General features: G+C 46.3%; 1 protein-coding gene across 7 annotated transcripts in view; it reads left to right on the top strand.

The window, feature by feature from the left end:
• Positions 1-16,220, top strand: part of LRRC20 (leucine rich repeat containing 20) — an 86,004-nt gene that overhangs the window by 34,302 nt on the left and 35,482 nt on the right. For 5 of the 7 annotated variants that reach the window (XM_011927432.1, XM_011927396.1, XM_011927414.1 and 2 more), the window contains one exon: positions 14,024-14,173. The exons of the other annotated variants lie outside the window; for them this stretch is intronic. In XM_011927432.1, coding sequence (XP_011782822.1) covers positions 14,024-14,173 — 150 coding nt within the window. The remainder of the gene's footprint in view (positions 1-14,023; positions 14,174-16,220) is intronic. 7 annotated transcript variants of the gene reach the window in all.

The following is a 16,220-nucleotide window of genomic DNA, read 5'->3' as shown; positions in this document are numbered from 1 at the left end:
TCTTGACACCCTGAAGACTCTTTCACCAGCTGACACCCTGAAGACTCTTTCACCAGCTTTTTCAACTCTTAAGTCCCCTTTTGTATAGCTCCATGGGAGCTACAATATACCAGTGTTCCCAGGGAACCCATTGTGAATCATGGAAGATCTGTCTGCTTATTGGAAACCTACCATCTCCCATTCTGTTTCAGCATGGCAGGCCGTCCTGAGTGCGGGTTACATATTCTAGGGAGGCAATGTAGCATGGTGGTTAGGGGCAAACCCTTAAGCTCAGCAGCTTGCTAGCCAAGTAAGCTCTGCAGCTTACTAACCAAGACCCATGGCTCTGTGTCTCGATTCGTCCTCTATACAAAAGGAATAGTAATAATAGTGCCCATCTCGTGGATCATCTGAGGTCAGGAGTTCCAGACCAGCCTGACCAAAATGGTGAAACCCCGTCTCTACTAAAAATACAAAAATCAGCCAGATGTGGTGGTGCCTGCCTGTAGTCCCAGCTACTCAGGAGGCTGAGACAGGGGAATCACTTGAACCTGGGAGGTGGAGGTTGCAGTGAGCCGAGATCACACCACTGCACTCCAGCCTGGGCGACAGAGCAAGACTTCGTCTCAAAAAAATAAAACATAATAAATAGTGCCTATCTCGTTGGGATGTTGTGGGGGTTAACTGAGTTAATGCATGACAATGCTGAGATCACTAATTGCAAGCAGCAGGCACTTTGTAAATTTTTTTTATTATTTCATTAACTGGTTGGCCTTGAATAAGTCATATGACTTAGAACAATTTGTTTAACCTCTCCATGACTCAGTTTCCTTAACTGTTACCCGGGGGTAAGCATAGTAGTGACCTACTTATAAGGTGGTTGTGAGGAGTGGATGAAATAAAAGGTCTGAAGCCCCAGTGCAACGTCTGTCACACACCTGCTGTCCATCAGCGGTGGCTGCAGTTATGTGTTAGAGACTCAACACCTGCGCAGGAGAACATTCCGGCCAGGCCAGAGTCTGAGCTAGGTTGGTCCTGCCCCTCTCACGGGAGCAGCTAGAACCATGAGGACTGAAGTTTCTGGGGATGTTTTTGCCTGGAAAAAAGTTTATAATGTTCTGTGGTTGCCAGCAGCTGGGGGATGGGAAAATAGGGGGTTAACAAGTAAAGAGTTTCAGTTTCGCAAGGTGCAAAAGTCCTGGAGATTGGTTGATTGCACAACAATATAAATATACTTAAAGCTACTGAACTGTACATTTAAAAATGGCTAAGATGGCACATTTAAAAAAATACTTAATTTTTAAAGGGCAGTGTTAGGTTCCCAAGGTTCAGAGCAAAATTCCGAGTTAAGAATAGAGATTTTCCAATATACTCCCCACTGCCCACAAACAGGCATAGCCTTCTCCATGATCAACATCCTCCACCAGAGGGGCATATTTGCCACAACTGGTGAACCTATGTTGGTGCATCATTGTCATCCAAAGTCCATGGTTCACAACAGGGTTCACTCCTGGTGTTGCACAGTCTTAGGCTCAGATTAATGTATAATGACATGTGTCTGCCACATGTCACTTTCACCGCCTAAGCATTCTCTGTGCTCTGCCTGCTAATCCCTTGCCACTGATAAAATGCTACATTTTTTTTAAGCAGTTTTTCAAAGGAGGTTTTATTTGACGGAGGATTTATTTGACAGGTTTCACTTAGCACAATATAACTAAAAGGAAGTCACACTACAATGAAAGATTTAAATCAAGGCCTCAGAATTTCATATAAACACCAAGACCAAAATTCTAAAGTATTGGTATTGTGTTTCAAATTTTTCCCATTAACTTAAAAAAAAAAAAAAGCTTAAACTTACATGCGTTACAGGTTATTAAATGAAACTAGAATTAACAAACATGCCAAAATGTTTCCAGACACAGCTCCTACCTTGAGTTTTTCCAAAAAAAAAAGCATGTCTTTCCACATGCATCCAGTGTTCAATATTTAACATAATTCAACTCCACTAAAATACGCTTACTAAGTGCATCCTATAATACAACTAACTTGAGAAAAGCTGGAACTTGTTTAACAGCTGTAGTTCACTTGGCTTCACTGTTACATCCTAGGTGAGTATTGTGTTACAAAATAATGAGCCTTAAGTCTTCATAACAATCCTGATTTCCACTAGAGAGTAAGCATAAATCACAAGCTTGTACTGCAGAAACTGTTAAGCTGAAGTGTTTTGTTTTGTTTTGTTTTTCTTTTTTAAGTTGACCAAGAGTCAGTGATTAGGATTGACCAATTCCATTTCCCTCCACCACTCCCACTGGACGTGTTAGACATCCCTCCCATTCCACTCCTGCCCATAGTTGCATAGCTTCCACCACTCTAGTTGCTGCTATTCATTGCTCCTTGGCTACCTATGCAATGTTTGCTTGAAAATCAATGGAGTTTTCCTGTGAAATTTGGTCATATCACTTGCTAAATTTTTATGTTATGTGTATTTTACAATAATTAAAAAGAAACTGTCTATAATGTCCTTTGTCATCATTTATGTAAAGGATTACCATGCAGAAGAGAGGGCAGTAGGACTAGTGAGTGGTGGAGGGTTGCAGTTATTAATACAGTTCATGAAAGAGCTCTCTAACAGTTAAACTCATTCTATGGAAGGAGGAGTGAGCCCCCCCATCCCCAGTATTCAAGGAGAACTCTATGACCTCAGATGGAGACATGGAGAGATTTCAGGCCTCAGATTGGAGGCTGTGTTACTCAGTGTTTCCCAAGTTTGCCTATTGATAAGAATCACCTGGGGATATTGTTAAAAACAAATTTCCTGCCGGGCGCGGTGGCTCACGCCTGTAATCCCAGCACTTTGGGAGGCTGAGGCCGACGGATCACAAGGTCAGGAGATCGAGACCACAGTGAAACCCCATCTCTACTAAAAATACAAAAAATTATCCAGGCGCGGTGGCGGGCGCCTGTAGTCCCAGCTACTCGGGAGGCTGAGGCAGGAGAATGGCGTGAACCCGGGAGGCGGAGCTTGCAGTGAGCCAAGATCGCGCCACTGCACTCCAGCCTGGGCGACAGAACGAAACTCCGTCTCAAAAAAAAAAAAGAAATTTCCTGGCACCATCCCAGATTCACTGAAAGGTAGAATATCTGGGGGAGAGTGCAAAGACCAGCCTCATCAGATGATTCTCTTTCTTTTTTTTTTCCTTTTTGAGACAGGGTCTCAGTCCGTCGCCTAGGCTGGAGTGCCATGACATAGTCTCGGCTCACTGCAGCCCTGACTTCCTGGGCTCAAGCAATCCTCCCACCTCAGCCTCCTGAGTAGCTGGGACTACATGTGTGCACCAACATGACTGGCTAATTTTTTGTATTTCTAGAGACAGGGTCTCACTATGTTGCCCAGGCTGGTCTCAAACTCCTTGGTTCAAGCAATCCTCCTGCCTCAGTCTCCCGAAGTGCTAGGATTACAGGCATGTGCCCAGCCTCCAGTTAATTCTAACTTGGAAGTTTGGCACACGTGGGCCAAATGACCCCCAGTCTCCTAACCCTGAGGTTCCATGAAGAAAGCTTCTCAGTGAGAGTGGGTCACGCTGGCCACAGAGTTCCTCCAGTAGCCTTGGGAGCCTTACTTCTTGGCTGGTTCACAAGCCCATGTTCTTACTGGCCTGAGTCCCTGACACCCTTGCCTCTGGGCCCTGTGACTTGGTTGCCAGGGGAGTCCCTCTCCACTTCCCACTCTTAGGCCCTATCACCAGGCCCACTTCTCAGCAGTGGCTGGCAGGGGTCAAAGTTCTGTATTTCTAAGTCACCATGCAAGCTCTACCGGGCGCTCTTGAATTCCAACTGAATGTTCTCTCTTGGATTTTGCTCCTTCTGCCCTGATTCTGCCCACTGGTTACCTTTCATCAGGCATTCATCAGAATTAACGAGATAAGCTTTAATAAAGGACCCAAGCGATTTGAATAAAAGGCTTCTTTATTGACACAAAGTACTGTTCTAATTAGAAGTTTGGGGACATACAGTTTGGTCTTCTTACAATAATAATTATAATTAGGAGGATTATTGCGGCTTGTGTTTATTGTACTGCTACCGCCTCCTGCAAGGATCTTTCTGTTCCCTGTTGCAACCCAGGTGTCAGCGGCTGGGGCTGCTAGGGAAAGTCTGGCTGCTGTCTCCATGGTGCTGGAGGAGCCTGGCATTGCCCCTTGTAGCCAATTACCCACCACGCCATTCCTGACCCCTGTCGGGGTCTGTGACCACCAAAATGATGCTAATCATTTAGCACTCAATGATTCCAGTGCCAGGAGCCTTCCTCTCTGAGCATTTATGCAGCAAGGGTGAGGCTCCGAGAAATGGTAGAAGAAGGCAGAGCTCAAGGGGGGAGTCCCAGAGGGGTGATAGCCCTTTGCTCATGCTGTGGCTCACTCCTGGGTTCCCTTCCCTCTCTCCTTTTTGTCTGTAGAACTCTCATCCATCCACCTGAATCTAGGGTGACCCTAAACATCCCAATCTGCCATTGATGGAGGAGGGATTCCCCAGGATGAAGGACTCTCAGTGCTAAAATTAGGAAAGTCCTGCTTAAACTACCCTACTGGTCACCCTACTTGAATCTTTGGTGTTGAATCTTTGCATTCAGATTTTTTGATCCCATCGCTGTATCACAATGACCATATGTGACCCCTACACTATCAACACCTATCAACACCGGCCTCGTTCTCCTGCTGTGAGGATAACTCAGGTTGTTAAAGGAATTAAATGAGTTAATATAGAAAAAGTGCCTAGAACTGTGTCTGGCACATAGCAAATATTCAGTGCTGTTAGCTGTGTTTTATTTATTTATTTATTTATTTATTGAGATGGAGTCTTGCTCTGTTGCCCAGCCTGGAGTGCAGTGGCACGATCTCTGCTCACTACAACCTCTGCCTCCTGGGTTCAAGCAATTCTCCTGCCTCAGCCTCCTGAGTAACTGGGATTACAGGCATGCACCACCACAACCAGCTACTTTTTGTATTTTTGGTAGAGATAGGGTTTTATCATGTTGGCCAGGATGGTCTCGAACTCCTGACGTCAGGTGATCCACCTGCCTCAGCCTCCCAAAGTGCTGGGATTACAGGCATGAGCCACCACGCCCAGCCCTGTGTTTATTAACTTGAATGGGACCTTTGAGATCACCAGCTCAGCCTCTGTCTGGTTTAGGAATTCTGTCTGTGGGGACCCTGCCTGACCATGCGCCTTGATGCAGTCCTCACATCCTCACCCAGGAGCCTTTTCTTTATGCCTTGATGAACTATGTACTGTCTGTGCTGAGGACCCATAGAGAATGAGACCTTCTCAATGACATCCCACAGCTCCTTGAGGACAACTCTCTCCTGTCTACAGCCTGGATCTTCTCTTCTCTGGGTGGGGCCCCCCTTCCCTAGTGGGACCTGGCCCCCAGCCACATCTCGGCTGTGTTCTCTGGCAGCAGTGCTGTCTGTTCCTGTAAACTCAGGGCCCAACATTGAACTTGGGGCTCCTGGGGCTTTTCCTTCTGCAAACAGGGAGAATGGGTATAGATGGTGCCCAGCCTCCGAAGGAGACCTGCAGAGGAATTTCCAGAGGACAGAAGGTGACTGGCTCATGCAGAAGGCTGTTGGCCCCTTCCCCGGAGGCACTGAGGGCTCTGAACTAGAAGGGCCTATAGGAGTTTGTAGTCAAGACCTCGGTTTCTCGTGGGGGAGCTCAGCATAGACTCCCTTTCTCTGGCCTGGTTTAGGTGTGTTTTTGGCTCAAGGGGGCAGTAGAGTGGAGTGGTTGGGACCCCTGGCTTCTTGATCCACCTAACCTGGATCCACATCTCCCCGTCCTCACTTCTAGCTGTATGACCTTGGGCAAGTCACTTTATTACAGTTTCCCATGTGCAGAGGGAATAGTTCGTACTTATATAGCACATGTGAAATAGTACATGGTGTTGTTTATGGTTATCATTCCCATCCCCCGTGCGTGGCATGCAGTATATTGCTCCTTGTGTACAGATGGGAACATGACTGGGTAAGGATGAGATTTGCTCCTGGATCTCCATTTTCTTGTCCCGGGACCATGGAGAACTGTTCTGGAGATCATGGACTACTCTCCTCCCAGCAGGGGTGAGAGTCCACGTGCTGTGTTAGTGGCTGGCGATGGGGCTGGGATGAGGGGTGTTTGCATTACATCCCAGCAGGGCCCTTCTGTGGAACTCCTGGATGACCTTGGCTGTCGGTGGCAGCCAGGCTGTTCTGGGTAGGAGTTTGGTGGTGCACCCCTGTCACATGCATCCCAGCCTCTGGTGGGCGGTGTAGGGGTCACATAATGGAGGAAACAGATGGAATCCCTGGGGACACAAAAAAAGTCACAGTATACAGTGCAGATCAGTGCCTGGCACACAGGAGGGCCTCAGTAGCTATTTGTGGAGAGTGAAAGGAAGAAGCAGGTGTCGGAGGCGACATTCCAGACCCTCGGCATCCTCTAGTATGAGGGAAGTGAGGTCTTGCGACATGTCAGTTGGCCGGATGAAGCCGCAGAGGGCTTGTATGTTGCTTGTTTTGTGTGTGTGTGTGTGTGTGTGTGTTTGCTTGTTTGTTTTGAGACCGAGTCTCATTCTGTCACCCAGGCTGGAGTACAGTGGTATGATCTCAGCTCACTGTAACCTCTGCCTCCCAGGCTCAAGCAATTCTCCCATCTCAGCCCCCCAAGTATCTGAGATTACAGGACACGCCCCCATACCCGGCGGATTTTTGTATTTTTAGTAGAGATGGGGTTTCACCATGTTGGCCAGGCTGATCTTGAACTCGTGACCTCAAGTGATTTGCCCGCCTTGGCCTCCCAAAGTGCTGGGATTACATGCGTGAACTGTCATGCCCAGCACTTGTATGTTGCCTAAACCAAAGACTGGAAGGGTGGGTGGTGTGAGGCTGGGATGGTGTGTGGATGGCCCAGGTGGCTGGAATGAGACTGTGGGCTGGACATTTCTGGGCTCATCTACACCAGGAAGACAGGCTGCTTTGAGTACCCTAGGAAATAACTTGCATGGTTTTATGGCTTCTTCCTCCTTTGTAAGCACTTTCTCTCCCCACTATGGGGAGTGGTGGTGTCTGAAAGCTCCTATTCACAGCTCTGCCCCAGCCCAGTGCAGAGTTCCTGTGTTTCTTGGATCTGCTTTTCCCTATTTCCCTCACTGACGAAGAGCTGGCTGCCCTCAATTTATCTTTGAATTTGCCAAGTTATTTTTTCCAATAAAAGTTCATTTTAGCACTTAGGGAGCATGAGGCAGGTGGATCGCTTGAGGCCAGGAGTTGGAGACCAGCCTGGGCAGCATGGTGAAACACTATCTCTACTAAAAATACAAAAATTAGCAGGGCATGGTGGCATGCACCTGTAGTCCCAGCTACTTGGGAGGCCGAGGTGGGAGAATCACTTGAGCTTGGGAGGTGAAGGTTGCAGTGAGCCGAGATTGTGCCACTGCCCTCCAGCCTGGGTGACAGAGCGAGATCCTGTCTCAGAAAAATAGCTAATTTTATGATACATTAATTTTTTTATTTAAAAAGTAAAGTATCACTGTATACAGATACTTGGCAAATGGTTTTATGTAAATATAGAATGGTATTTTACTTTGTATAAAGTAAACAACCATGAAGACTATAATTTAGTAACAAATTGCTCAAATCCTTTGAAATAACCCGGTTAGCATTCTGGTTATTTTTCTTTCTATTGTCTTTCCCAGGCATGTATCCTTTTATACCTAGTTGGAATTACAGTGTGCATATGCTTTTTATGTCCTGCTTCAGAAAAAAACTCTACGCTCTGTAACATGAATGATTCAACAAGAGAAACAATCAACACACCTGGGTTGATAATGCTATTTAAGGAGCTCTACCAACATTTGGGAGAAAAGAATGCCGCAGCTCCAAGTAGAAAAATAGTGAGACATGAATAGAATTTTCCACAGGGGAAACAAATGGTTAATACTTATTTTATTTTATTAGAGATAGGGTCTTGCTCTGTTGCCCAGCCTGAGTGCAGTGATGCAATCACAGCTTACTTTAGCCTTGAACTGGGCTCAAGTGATCCTCCCGCCTCATCCTCCCGAGTACCTGGGACTACATACAGGCACCACCATGTCAAACAAATTTATTTTATTTAGTTTTTTGAGATGGAGTCTCTCTGTCATTCTGTCACCCAGGCTGGAGTGCAGTGATACAATCTCGGCCTCCTGGGTTCAGACAGTTCTCCTGCCTCAGCCTCCTGAGTAGCTGGGATTACAGGCGCCCGTCACCATACCTGGCTAAATTTTGTATTTTTAGTAGAGATGGGGTTTCATCGTGTTGGCCAGGCTGTTCTCAAACTCAAGTGATCTCCCTGCCTCAGCCTCTCAAAGTGATGGGATTATAGTGTGAGCCACCGCGCCCGGCTGTATTTTATTTTTTGTAGAGATGGGTCTTGCTGTGTTGCCCAGGTTGGTTGTGAACTGGCCTCGAGTGATCCTCCAACATAGGCCTTCCAAAGCTTGGGGATTACAGGTGTGACCCACCATGCCTAGCTGAAAAACAGTTAATTAACCATGAAAGATAATTAGTCTCATTATTGAAAATATTGCAAATTAAAGCAGGGATACTATTTTCCTTGATCAACTTAGCAAGACTTTCTTTTCTTTTTAATGATCCTGTTGTTTGTTGGATAGGTTACATGTGAATTGGCATAAATATTCTGGAAAGCAATTTGGAAACACATCAGGAGCTATATATTTGTTTACTAATTATGTTTTTTTCTTTGTAAATATCTTACGTCCTTGTCTTCTCAAGTGGTCTTAATTTTTTCTTTATTCAATTATATTGAGTAGTTTCAGTAATAAAGATGACTCTGTACGCATCCTATTTACAGATCCCTGTTGCTGGCTTTATTCTTTTTAAGCTTCAAAGTGTTTTCTATGTTTTTAATGCAGTTAGTTTTTGATCTGTTCCTTTGTGATTGTGTTATACTCCTAGATTTGGGAAGTCATCCTTACTTAAAAGGTTGTATAAATGTTCAATTCTGTTTACTTTTTAAAATTTGGTTTAAAAAATATTTAAAGTGTAATTCTATCTAGGATGTATTTTGATTCTTAGATTGAGTCTTTCTCAAAATTGTTAAGGGGTTATTCTGACATCAGTTGATTAATCCTTCCCTCTCCAGTTTATTTGTGAAGCCTCCTTTAGCATTTATTATGACATTATTTCTGGACTATATTTTCGGAACTATATAATTTCTTTCTATGATCTATTTTCCCTTTTGCCCTCTGTTGTAATTATTTTAGGCTTATAATATTGATTATAACCTCACCTTTTTTAGAGGGTCTTGCTTATATATTTCCCTAGCTGAACTTTAAAACCATTTAGTTAAGGTTTAAAAAAAAAAAAAAAAAAAAACCTTGTGAGAATTTGGGTAGTAGTTACATTCAACAATATATAAATTAATTTCCTTAAAAAACCAGTGTTTCAGTATTTTCACTTGTCATCAATGGACATGTTATATCTTCACATACAAAACCATTCTTAAAAATGTCTTTGTGGGCCGGTTGCTGTGGCTCGTGACTATAATCCTAGCACTTCGGGAGGCCTAGGTGGGCAGATCACTTGAGCTCAGGAATTCAAGACTAGCCTGAGTAACATGACAAAAACCCAACTACAAAAAATACAAAAATTAGCCGGGTTTGATGGCATGTGCCTGTAGTCACATCTACCCAGGAAGCTGAGGTGGGAGGATCGCTTAAGCCCAGGAGTTCAAGACCGCAGTGAGCTGAGATTGCGCCACTGCGCTCCAGCCCGGGTGACAGAGCAAGACCCCGTCTCAATAAGCACAACAAAACAAAACAAAACAAAACAAAATATCTTTGTGAACTTTTCTACTTTTTTTTTATATTGGTCAGATATATTTTTCATTATGCTCATTTCTCTATATTTTATACTGTTGTTAGGAATAGTATCTTTAAAAACTGTATTTTCTTGCTGGCGCATAGCAATATCATTGCCTTTCACATGCTTATTTGATTAGCTGCTTTGCTGAGACCATTTTAATTTATGTTGCTTGTCAGATGACTGCCTTGAGTTTCTGAGGTTACATAGTCATTTCATATGCACCTAAGAATCACTTTGTTTTCAATGTCTGTGCTTTCTATTTAATTGGCCAGACATAACTTGACTTTTCTTTTCTTTTCTTTTCTTTTTTTTTGAGACGGAGTCTTGCTCTGTCGCCCAGGCTGGAGTGTGGTGGCCAGATCTCAGCTCACTGCAAGCTCCGCCTCCCGGGTTCACGCCATTCTCCTGCCTCAGCCACCCGAGTAGCTGGGACTACAGGCGCCCGCCACCTCGCCCAGCTAGTTTTTTGTATTTTTAGTAGAGACGGGGTTTCACCGTGTTAGCCAGGATGGTCTCGATCTCCTGACCTCGTGATCCGCCCGTCTCGGCCTCCTAAAGTGCTGGGATTACAGGCTTGAGCCACCGCGCCCGGCCTTTTCTTTTCTTTTTTCAGACAAGGTCTCACTGTCACTCAGGCTGGAGTGCAGTGGAGTGCAGAGGCTCACTGCAGCCTTGACCTCCTGGGTTCAAGCGATCTTCTTCCCACCTCAACCCCCCAAGTATCTGCAACTCCAGGCACACACCACCATGCGCAGCTAGTTTTTAAATTTTTTTGTAGAGATAGGGTCTCACTATGTTGCCCAGACTGGTCTCAAACTCGTAGACTCAGGCAATCCTTACACCTTGGTCTCCCAAAGTACTGGGCTTACAGATATGAGCCACCACGCCCTGCCTGGCAAGAACTTTCATGATGCTATTCAGGGATACTGGTGATGAAAGGCATCCTTATTTTGCTCTTTGTTTTAAAGGGAAAGCTTCTTCCATTACTTTGATGTTGCTCCTGGGATGTTTGATGAGATCTGTCTACTCCTACCCAAAGGGACTGGTGTAATTCACAACAACTCCAACAAAACTTCTTTCCAGCCCTTAATATATCTGTCACAAAGCGCTAGAGGGCTTATTGTTTGGAAGTATTACTCTTTTTAGAATCTCCAGCTTGCCCCAAACTCTGAGCCCATAGTGCCTGTTTGCTTCCAGCTCAGCCCTTGCTCTCCCTCTTCTGAAAGCCTGACTTTTGGGACCTTGTTCCTCCCTGGCAGGATTTAGCAGTCTCTCCTGCCAACCCCACCTACTGATAGAAGAGCTGGTGATTGACATCGGACAGCCGCAGGGCTGGGTTACCAAGTGCAGCCCTGGACCAGAGGAGGCATTAACAACACCCCTTATAGGCTGCCTGGCAGAGGAGCCCTGTGGACCCTCAGTCATCTGTACTTTTGCCCATTTCCCACCTGTCCTTTTTTTCCCATGAGTCTGCTGGACTTCTGGTACTATGCTCTGGGGGTCTTCTCAGTCCACTGGGAAAACAGCACAAAAAGGGGTTAATATAACACAGGGTGACGAAGTCTCGTTCGCATTATATGAGGCTCAGCTCCTGGAACGACTGACTGCTTAGGACAGTCAGAGAAGGCTTCATGGAGGAGGTGACATTTGAGCTGGGTCTTGGAGCAAGAGAATAAATCTGTGAGGCAGATGAGGGAGAAAGGCTTCAATTGTGATTATTTCCATGTATTTTGTATTATTGTTGCTGTTAGGAATAGAATCTTTTAAAACCGTATTTTACTGGTTAGGAATAGAATCTTTTAAAACCGTATTTTACTGCTGGCATATAGAAATATTGAGTTTCACATGTTTATTTTGGAGCAATTTTCAAAGGCTTACAAGCCTGGGAGAGCCTGGCCTCTTTGGGAAAAGATGAGAGTTTTCTGAGAGATAAATGGCGTGGTGCTGTCAGGGTCGATGAGTGCTGCTGGGTGGGAGGTTGGGGGCTGACTAGACACCAGCAACAGGAGTGACCCAGAAGACTTCTGGGAGAGATGGGATGGAAGCTGGCCTGGAAGCCTAGAGAGGCTTTAGATCGAGTGGGAAGCGGAGGTAAAGTGGAAGGGGAGGACTGCTACAATATTTGTAGCATTCCTGCTAAATATCTTCTAGGCGCTTTGTTAGTCATTATTTTACGACATTTAATTTTTCCCAACAGCTCTCCTAGGCAGATGATGGTACCTTCATTCCACAGTTAAGGAAACTGAGGCTCAGGGAACTTGAGTGACACCTTGATGAGCTGGACAGACTAATTTCTGAACCCCTATACTTTTAGTGTCTGTCTGCTGCTGTATATATATCTGTCATTGATATAATAATATATATAATTATATATGTGTATATGTATATATCAGCTTTATTGAGATATAATTCACATGCCATACAATTCATCCAGTTAAAGTGTACAATTCAGTAGTTTTACTATGTTCAGAGTTGAGCAGTTGTCACCACAATCCAATCTTAAAACTTTGTGTGTGTGTGTGTGTGATAGTCTTACTCTGTTGCCCAGGTTGAAGTGCAGTGGTGTGATCTCGGCTCACTGCAACCTCCGCCTTCCGGGTTCAAGGGATTCTCATGACTCAGCCTCCCGAGTAGTTGGGATTGCAGGCATGTGCCACCATGCCCAGCTAATTTTTGTGTGTGTGTGTGTGTGTGTTTATTTTTAGTAGAGATGGGTTTCTCTGTATTGGCCAGGCTGGTCTTGAACTCCTGGCCTCAAGTGATCTGGCCACGTCAGCCTCCCAAAGTGCTGGGATTACGGGCATGAGCCACTGTGCCCAGCCCAATCGTAGAACATTTTTATTCCCCTACAAAGAATTCCCCCACCCCCCATCCCTTGCAGCCCTGGCATTCACTAATCTCCTTTCTGTCTGTATGCATTTGCCTGTTCTTGACATTTCATATAAATGAAACTGTACAATATTCCGGCCTTTGTAACTGGCTTCTTTTGCCTGACGTCATGTTTTCAGGGTTCAGCCATGCTATAGCTGCTATAACATACGTTGGTACTTCATTTCTGTTTTTAAAATGTTTTTTGTGGGGGAGACAGAGTCTTGCCCTGTTGCCTAGGCTGGAGTGTAGTGGTGTGATGTGGGCTCACCGCAACTTCCACCTCCTAGGCTGAAGTGATTCTCATGTCTCAGCCTCGTGAGTAGCTGGGATTACAGGCGTGTACCACCATGCCTGGCTAATTTTTTTATTTTTAGTAGAGATAGGATTTCACCATGTTGGCCAGGCTGCTCTCGAACTCCTGGCTTCAAGCCACCCACCCACCTTGGCCTCCCAAAGTGCTGGGATTACAGGTGTGAGCCACCCCGCCTGGCCACTTCATTTCTTTTTATTGCTGGATGATACTGCGTTTCATGGAGCGACCACATTTTGCTGATCCATTCCCCAGTTGGTCGACATTTGGGTTTTTCCACTTTCCGGCTTTCGGGCGGTTGTGAATAATACTGCCAAGAACATCCACGTGTAATGTGTTTTTGCATGGATGTATGTTTTTGTCTCTCGGGTATATACCTAGGAGTGGAGTGACTGGATCATATGGTAACTCTGTGCTCTGTGTTTAACCATTTGAGGAACTGCCTGACTGTTCCGTGCAGCGGCTTCCCAGCTGCTGCTTGTACGAGGCTTGCCTTCAGCGTGACAGGACTAGGAAGAAGATCAAACCATAAAGTCTGTGTGAATTGCCTGTTTTCAAAGAAATAGACTATTGTAAAGCACTCTTTAGACTGCATCTGTGCTGTTGAGTCTTTGTTGATTCTAAAGGGACTTGTGGATTTTGCAGGGTCTCGAGGGCACTGCTATGAATGCCAGTCATCTTTGTGCCAGCAGACACGATTCTGGTTAGCAGACTGTGGCAACAGAGATGGCGCTGGTACAGATCCTTAAGTTCAGGGTGCAAGGGAGGGATAGGTGTGAGTTAATGCCTGTGAGGAAGGTTGCTGGAAGACAGAGGGCAGGCTCTGAAGCCTGGTCCTGGGGAGACAGGTGGGAGGGCAAGGAGGCTGGAAGGGGGCATGGAGGTGGGGTCCATGTGAGTCTGGGACAAGTTCTCAGGCAGCTGTGGCTGATAACTCTGGTTTGTCTTTGTCCTTTGGCTGCAGACCTGGCCGAGTGCAAGCTGGTCTCCTTTCCCATTGGCATCTACAAGGTCCTGCGGAATGTCTCCGGCCAGATCCACCTCATCACCTTGGCTAACAACGAGCTCAAGTCCCTCACCAGCAAGTTCATGACCACGTTCAATCAGCTCCGAGGTAGGCCCTGGTCAGCTCTAGCCAGAAGGGCATGGCCAGCCCTCATCCTTCAGGCTCTGACCCTGTCTGGGGAGTGCCACCAGAGCTGGTCCCTGGTCAGTGACACCATGAAGTCATTCCCATGGGTAGACTTTGAAAATGGACCTGTGTTCTCTCTGCAGCTTGGAACTCTCTAGGTCACTTCCACCTCTAGCTGGCTGTGAAGCACATTGACAGGGTCAAGGGTGTGGTTCTTGGAGTGATTCTCTTATTCTGAACAGACCAGCGGGATGTTTGGGTCCTGAGGCCCAGGGAGTCATTATTTCCCAGTAGTCTTGAATGAGCCCCCTTCTCACCTTCCAATCTGGTGTTGTTCTCCTGTGTTGCTGTCTCAGTTCAGGAGTGAGAGATGCCAGGGATGTTGGCATTTTCTTTCTTCCTTTTTTTTTTTTTTGAGACAGAGTCTTGCTCTGTTGCTCAGGCTGGAGTGCAGTGGTGCGATCTTGGCTCACTGCAGCCTCCACCTACAAGGTTCAAGCAATTCTCCTACCTCAGCCTCCCAAGTAGCTGGGATTACAGGTGTGTGCCACCACATCCGGCTAATTTTAGTATTTTTAGTAGAGGTGGGGTTTCACCATGTTGGCCAAGCTGGTCTCAAACTCCTGACCTCAGGTGATCTACCTGCCTCGGTCTCCCAAAGTGCTGGGATTACAGGCGTGAGCCACCACGCCTGGCCGATGTTGCCATTTTCTCTGCTGGGCATATGCAGAGCACGTGGATGTAGGTGCTTGGCATCGAAGTGGCAGGAGTCCAGCAGGTGGGCCTCGTAGATGCTCTAGAAATAGTTCCTCTGGCTGGACAAGCAGTGTGCCTTGACTGCTGCAGTGCCTACCCTCTTCTCCAGAGAGCAGTCCCTCCATCCTTCTATGAGAGGTCACTGCTGCTCAGTGACCCATGTGGCAGAGCTGTGGCGTGGGCGCCTGTTGCACGTTTGTGAAAGGGTGGAGTGGGAGAATTGCAGAGGGCACAGGAAGCCTAGGGGGGCAGATCCTACTTCATCCCAGACTCACATGGACCCTAACTCCATGCCCTCTTCCAGCCTCCTTGCCCTCCCACCTGACTCCCCTGGACCAGGCTTCAGAGCCTCTGTCTTCCAGCAGCCTTCCTCACAGGCACTGACTCATACCTGTCCCTCCCTTGCACCCTGAACTTAAGGATTTGTACCAGCGCCGTCTCTGTTGCCACAGTCTGCTAGCCAGAATCATGTCTGCCGGCACAAAGATGACTGGCATTCATAGCAGTGCCCTCGAGACCCTGCAGAATCCACAAGTCCCTTTGGAATCATCAAAGACTCAACAGCGCAGATACAGTCTAAAGAGTGCTTCACAATAGTCTACTTCTTTCAAAACAGGCAATTCACACAGACTTTGTGGTTTGATCTTCTTCCTAGTCCTGTCACACTGAAGGCAAGCCTCGTACAAGCAGCAGCTGGGAAGCCGCCGTGCAGAATGGTCAGGCAGTTCCTCAAATGGTTAAACACAGAGCACACAGTTACCATATGACCCAGTCACTCCACTCCTAGGTATATACCCAAGATATGTAAAGACATGCGTCCACATTGCCAGGCACGGTGGCTCACGCCTGTAATCCCAGCACTTTGGGAGGCTGAGGCAGGTGGAGCCCCTGAGGTTCAAGATGGCGAAACCCTGTCTCTACTAAAAATACAAAAATTAGCCGGGTGTGGTGGCGCATGCCTGTAATCCCAACTACTTAGGAGGCTGAGGAGAATCGCGTGAACCCGGAAGGTAGAGGATGCAGTGAGCCGAGATCGTGCCATTGCACTCCAGTCTGGGTGACAGAGCAAGACTCTGTCTCAAAAACAAACAAACAAAAACAAAAACAAAAACCCAAAAACAAAACCATACATCCATGCAAAAGCACATTACACATGAATGTTCATGGCAGCATTATTCATAACAGCCTGAAAGTTAGAAAGTAGAAACAACCCAAATGTCCATCAACTGGGAAATGGATCCACAAAATGTGGTCTCCCCATGAAAGGGAATAT

This window comes from Colobus angolensis, unplaced genomic scaffold, assembly GCF_000951035.1.
Source record: "Colobus angolensis palliatus isolate OR3802 unplaced genomic scaffold, Cang.pa_1.0 Scaffold12, whole genome shotgun sequence".
Lineage (NCBI taxonomy): Eukaryota > Metazoa > Chordata > Mammalia > Primates > Cercopithecidae > Colobus > Colobus angolensis.
This window is presented reverse-complemented; position numbering and strand designations above follow the sequence as displayed.